The sequence below is a fragment of the Petaurus breviceps genome, unplaced genomic scaffold (assembly GCF_028583685.1).
Source record: "Petaurus breviceps papuanus isolate PSGF00001 unplaced genomic scaffold, PetGlider_PUasm1.0 38, whole genome shotgun sequence".
In the NCBI taxonomy this organism is placed as follows: Eukaryota; Metazoa; Chordata; class Mammalia; order Diprotodontia; family Petauridae; genus Petaurus; species Petaurus breviceps.
The window spans coordinates 96,356,681-96,363,231 of NW_027186304.1; the positions used below are offsets into that span (position 1 = coordinate 96,356,681).

General features: G+C 36.9%; 1 protein-coding gene across 1 annotated transcript; it reads right to left on the minus strand.

Moving 5' to 3' along the window:
• Positions 1 to 768: 768 nt before the first annotated feature.
• Positions 769 to 6,165, minus strand: SLC10A5 (solute carrier family 10 member 5). The gene has a single exon (XM_069100193.1). It carries the CDS (start codon positions 5,987 to 5,989, stop codon positions 4,676 to 4,678), a length of 1,314 nt encoding a protein of 437 aa, XP_068956294.1. The 5' UTR covers positions 5,990 to 6,165; the 3' UTR covers positions 769 to 4,675.
• Between the last annotated feature and the right edge of the window lie 386 nt (positions 6,166 to 6,551).

A 6,551-nucleotide genomic window follows, 5' to 3' on the forward strand; every position in this document is an offset into this window, starting at 1 on the left:
TGTTCAGAGTCTCATCTGGCCAAATCACACAACTCTTTTCAAGGTGAGCTCCAAAGCAAAACCTGACTTCAAGAGGTATATATAGCCTTCTCCAGGGTTAGAAAACATCACAACCCTCATGACCCACAAAGTAACAGAAATATGCCTTCCTGAAAAACAAACCTTCCTCAAGCAAGCTTCTCCTGTGGGCTCTACCGTACCCTTCAGCAAACTCTTCCTATCACAGGCTCCATGTGATCACAGCCTATTAGGGGCAGAGTATACTTTCAAATCAGGGAAGGTCCTCAAATTCACCTAGGCTTATTAAGGTGAGGGAAGATATTCAAATTACCATTACCATTACAGGGTGTCAATCTTCAATAAATGGTAGGTTAGAGGTGGCCTGACTCTGAATTCTTTGAGATAGTGCCACCACAGCACACCATGAAGTAACAAAATCGTGGTCTTTTTTCAATCTTCATCCTTTTTAGCACTGATAAATCATTCTCTTCTCCTTGATACTCTATCTAGATTTTCACTACTTTCTCCTAATTCTCCTCCTAACCTATATGACCAGTCCTCAGTCTCCTTTGCTGGATCTTCCTCCAAGTCATGTCCACTAAATACAGATGTGAGCCCTAGGTCTTTGTCTTATTGTTGAGATTTAAACACAGAGACACCAAAATTGTTGGGGTTTCATGATCTGTTGTGGTGGAACCGTCTCAAAGAATTCAGTCAGACCACCTTTACTCCAAGTATAGGCATTTATTGAGATTGATACCTCTCATGAAGTGGGCTAAATTCCAAGAGGAACCAGGAACTTTAGAGAAAGCAAGATGGATTTTTATAGGGTAAAGATGCAATTACATAACACAAATTTACATAGAATAGAGGAATATTATTAATATTAAAAAGGCAGGAGTAGTTTGTTAAGGGATCAGGTAATGGAGGAGGGGTCCCATATATGGTTTGGTGGTTAAGCATTCTGGTCATTCTGCCCTCCAACTGGCTAACTATTGTGATCCTGTCTGGTCAAGATGGATGATGTGATTTTGATTGCATATAAGAACACACTTGTTTCTGTGGGAGTGAGTCTGGGGGCAGTGACCAGGTAGAGGCAGTAGCTAGGTTCCCATCACATGGACACACCTACTGTTTCTGTGGCAACTAAGAGTTCAGGGACATACCTGTTGTTCCAGTGAGCAGTGAGGCATATATGGAGAAGTTAGGATATTGGGGGGGGGGGGAGCAACTTTATTAGGATTCCATCATTCCCCCTTCAAAGAGCTGGGGCCCAAATTCATTTGGGAGAAGGGACGAAGGTCTCAGCTTCCATAGCTTCTTCAGGCTAAAAAGGGGAGTAGAGCTATTCCTTTCTCAGTGGGTCCCAAGGAGGAAGTTGACTGGAACCCAACATAGATCACATCCAGAGGATGATAACTGAGTATAGACTGGTATCCACTGTTTGCTATCAACTGTAGGTGAATTGGCCTGTAATCTGAGAGATACAAATCTGACAGGCAAATTCAATATGCATGGTCCAAGATATAAGGAGAAAGACAGATATGTCCAGTAAGAGGTACTTGACTAGGCCAAGTACCCTTTTACTAAATTACTTAAGGTGTAGAAAAGAATATAATTTTAGGCTGAATAGCTCAGATCTAACACACTTTAGTAGCTCAAATGTATCGCAGGCTTAGTATATGGGATAATGATTAACATTGTGTTTGTACTTTTGTTTCACAAACTTCTTTTCCCTTTGTCTAATTGTTCCCATGTCATTCAGAAAAAAATGTTCTATTCCAAGGATTCAACATTTCACTTTACTATTCTGGCAGACAGATGACAAGCCTGTGTACTAATTTACCCAGTTGTTTGGAATATGGAGTTGACTACATATTCAGATTGAAAACAGCAACATTTTACATACCTGCATTGTATTTATGTCTTTTACTGACCACTTGCTCTAATTAGAGAAATTTGCCATAAAAGGAAAAAGCAGGGACATGACAGATATGACAGGATAAAACATCCTTAACTCTGTTTGAATTCAGATGAGAATCACTTTAATTCCATCTCATAACCAGACTCAGGAATAGCCAGGTGGAAAACATTCCTTTTCAAAGGAAGACAATGGGGAAACTGAGCCAGGAGGGTCCCATTTTAGATTGAGGCTAAAATTGTCCTCTTGACTTTTCCCAAAAGCAAATCTTCACCTGGAGCAGCATTCCCTCTTAGTAGATTGTGGCATTTCTCTCAGATACTGATTTAATGCAGACAAGTATATCTAAATTCAAACTCAAAATAAAACTAGTTGTGGTCCCAACAGCTTTTACCTCAAATGTCAAGTCTCACCAATCCCAGTTTAGGGCTAGATACAATTGCTTTTACTCTTATGTAGTTGCAATAAGTAACAAAAGTTTACCATGACTTACATACATAAGAGATTTCATTTCTCAGTAAGCCAAGTTCATTGTTTAGGAACTCCAAAACCCAAACAAGCTCTTTTTTTTTTTCTGGGGCCGATGACCTTGCTTACCAAATGATTTCTAGGGATCTGGCAAGTTTGCAAATAAGGAGAAATCGATAGGGACCCTGAAGAAGGGGCTGATCTGTCTGTGCACCCTATGATATTCTTCCTCTGGAGTGATGAAAACCACATAGTTTCTGCGTGGCAAATTCTGTATTTTCAATACTGATTTTTCTTTTTCTTTGCCAGGATGTCTTTCAGGGTTCCTATATTTTATGTTTAGGATCCTGGTATATGGTAGCTGGTACATGTTACCTCTGGTCACACCCTATAGCCTACATGGAAGGTGACCTTGGCCATCTTCCTAAGGGAGAGGAATAGGAAGTGTCTGCCCTGTCTACCCTTCGAGCTTCTGTGGGATCAGTTTTAGGTTTTAACATTATAACAATAATCCCAAATAACTTAGTTAACAATTTTACAATTTTCATGAGAGCCAACTTATTTTAGCTTCAAGACAGGATTAATAGGACTTAATAAAATAACATACCTGATTTTAAACAATTTTTTTTCACTGTCTTTTAGTTTCAACTAAATTTAGATTAAAAGTTGCTTTGTCTAACACCATTTCTGACTCACAATGGTCACTCAGGTTTACAATATAAAAGAATTTTACTACAGTGTAGTAATACTGTAACAATAACACAAACAATAAGATGACATTAATTGCATTTCCAAATCACATATAAAAATTAGTTAGAAGATTGGTCTTACCAAATGCAGAGGTTGGTGACCTGAATAGCTCAAATCTAACACACACTTTAGTAGCTCAGATGTATCCCAGCCTTAGTATATGAGTAACACAATAGTCTAATTTGGACTAAAATAAGGAGACATGGCTAGATGGGAAGGTTCTTAGAATTTTGAATGCTGTACTAAAAGATTTAGGATTCTATTTGATAAACAGTGAGGAGCCAATGAAGGTGTTTAAGCAGGAATACAAGATGATCATATAACTTAGCAAGATTAACTTGGCAGAAATGTGTAGGAGACTGCTGAATTGTAGCCAGATGAGTATTAATGAGGGCACAAGGTAGAGTGGTGATGACTGTGGAGATCCAAAGTAAAAGATGACCATGAGAAATGTCACACTGCTAAAATCTACAGGATTTGTAGGCAGATTGAATATAGGAATAGTAAGGAAGAGAGAAGAGGCAAGAATGATGTCAAGACTGCAAGCCTAGATGATAAAGAGAATAGCACCATTTATAGATATAAGAAAGGTAGAAAAGGGGGCAATTCTGAGGCAAAAAATAATTAATTCTCCCTGTGATACATTGAAATTCAGGTACTGAAATTCAAGGTGGACATTAGTTCATTGGGTAAGCATGTAGCTCAGTGGACATAGGCTAGACCTGGAGTCAGGAAGACCTAAATTTGTAGCTGACCTCAGACACTTGGCTGGATGACCTTGGACAAGTCTGTCAATCTCTGTCTGCCTCAGTTTTCTCTAAAATGAAAATAATAATAGCACCTACTACCCAGGGCTGTTATAAGAGTAGAATGAAATAATACTTGTAAAGTGCCTTAAAATTTTGAAAGGGCTATTTAAATGTTTACATAGTAGATACTTAGGGTATTGTAAGAGGACAAAAGATTCATTTATACAAAATCTTTTTAAAAATATTCTTTCTTTTGATGGAATGAGAATCAAAAGGGTCCAGTTCAAACACCATCTTCCTATCTATCCTTTCCTTTTTTAAAGTGTTTTTTTTGTTTGTTTGGAGGGCAGTTGGGGTTAAGTGACTTGCCCAAGGTCACACAGCTAGTTTTTGTGTTAAGCGTCTGAGGCTGGATTTGAACTCAGGTTCTCCTGACTCCATATTACTTAGTTACTTACTATATCACTTTATGGCCTTTTTTTAAATTTGGTTTCTTTTCTTTAGATTTTATTTTTGATAAATTTAGCTGGAAGTGACTACTCTGCCTCTTGAATTCCTATAGAATCTCATTTTCCTCTGATTTCTTTTAGCCTTTACCCACTCTTCTAGATATTTGACATTTATCATTTTGATCTTGCAGTGTTACTCATCTTTTTCTCTTATCTCTTAACTAGACTGAAAGATTCTCAAAGGCTGAGACTATTTCTGATATTAATTTTTATTCCCTCCAGAGCCCAATACATGACAAGTGCTTAATAAATACTTGTCAACTGATTATAAGAATTTATTAGACAAAAGATTTTAGTTTTTCATCCTCTACATTGAGAACAGTAATTTTCTTAGCTTTGTATAACAGAATCACAAACAGCATTTCACAGCCAGAACACATGGCTACTGTAAAAGGCGCAATTGAAGCCAAATCTGCCTTGTGCTGTGGAAAAGAGAGTTGAATAATGGCCAGTGCTAAGAAACTATTTAATGCCCCACCTTCAATTGCAACTGTTTTGCAAACTGAAAGAGGCAACATAAACATTTTAGAAAAAGAGTATCCAAACAACAAACCCAAAGCAGGAACCAATAGTCCCAGGAAAAATACCTCCAAGTTAATTGTTTTTGTAAATATTAATCCCATCCTGAAGCTCAAATATATTCCTATAGACATTAACAAAAAACTAAAAGGTTTAATTATTTTCTCTAGGTAGCTTGCCCATTTAGGTACTTTCCGCTTAACAATTATGCCTATTGATATTGGTATAACTATGAAAAGGAGGGTCGTCATGATTTTAGAAACAGGAACATGAAGTGAACCATGCAGCCCCAACATTCTACTATAAATATATGAATTCAGAGGCATCATTATCAGTGCTAATAATGTTGAAGCACAAGTCATCACAATGGCCAAAGTAATATCACCTTCCAGAAGCAGGGCAAAGAGATAGCCTCCACCTCCTCCAGGACAGGTACAAGTCATAACAAATCCGAAAGAGAGGGCCTGGGATAATGCCAAAATCCTAGTTAAAATAAATCCACAGAATGGCATGACAAAAAATTGTATAGCTCCACCAAGAAGTATTGGTAAAGGTTTCTTCCATGCAATCTGGAGTGTCTCCACTTCGATCTTGCAGCCAAATGCACATTTATTAAGCAATATCATTGGTAAAATCAGCATTAGGGCATAGCTGTCAAAATGCAAAGATGCCTGTATGACAGCCTCAGTTTTCTGTTTGAAGATCACCTTGATTCGAATATCTTTTATCTCTTCAATGAGTCTGTCTTGCCCACCTACAGAATCCCATAACTGAATGGTTAAACTTGTCTCACCTGTTCTCTTCGTCATTAGGTTTATTTTAAAGTTTGTAACCTCCGAGGACATCTTGGTCACGTTTACCACTTGTGCCACTTCCATGTCTTTTAAATATACAGAAAGATAGCTCCTGTTTGGCCCATTGTTCTTGTAGCTTGACCTCACAATTAATGCTTCTTCTGTCTTTGTGTAAAGCAGGACTTCGGTCTTGTCTAGACTCAGAAAACTAACAAATGGTTTCTGTACTTCACCCAATGACATACCCAAGATTTGCAAAATTAAAAGTTCTAAAATCATTTTAGAAAATCTTCTAAAATCTTCTCTGTAGTTTTCAGACCAGGAAAAATGGCTCAGATTTAAGAAAGAATTTAATCTTTTCCAGTATTCCAGTTCCTGGTTGCTTTAAGTTGAGGTAAATAATGAATTGTTTTTGCTGGACCAAAGTTCAGTAAAAGGGAGGATAATAACCTCTTGTACTCTTCAAGTAAACATAAGGGTATCTAGTGATATAACCTGTTTAACCTGAAGTCACTCATTAAATAAAAGAAGTGGTGTTTTAGCAATTCTAGTTGTTTACAATGTTAAATAATCTTAGCAAATATAACTACCTGAAAAACCTTACAAACAAAAGCAGAAATAGTGAACATATTTTTATTGGTCAGAACAAAATAAAAAATTATATTCAATAAGTGACTTTTGAAGAAAGGATTAAAATTTAATTAGAAACTAATTAATTTTATCCTAAGGATTTTGTGGGTCAAAGAACAGACCACAGAAACAATAGAAAATTTAATCAAAGAAAATGACAACAACAAAAAAATAATATACCAAAACATTTTGGTGTATTAGCAATGTATAT

Excerpts from the sequence above, each read along its gene's own strand:
- SLC10A5 (XM_069100193.1), bottom strand. The coding sequence starts at position 5,989 with ATGATTTTAGAACTTTTAATTTTGCAAATCTTGGGTATGTCATTGGGT.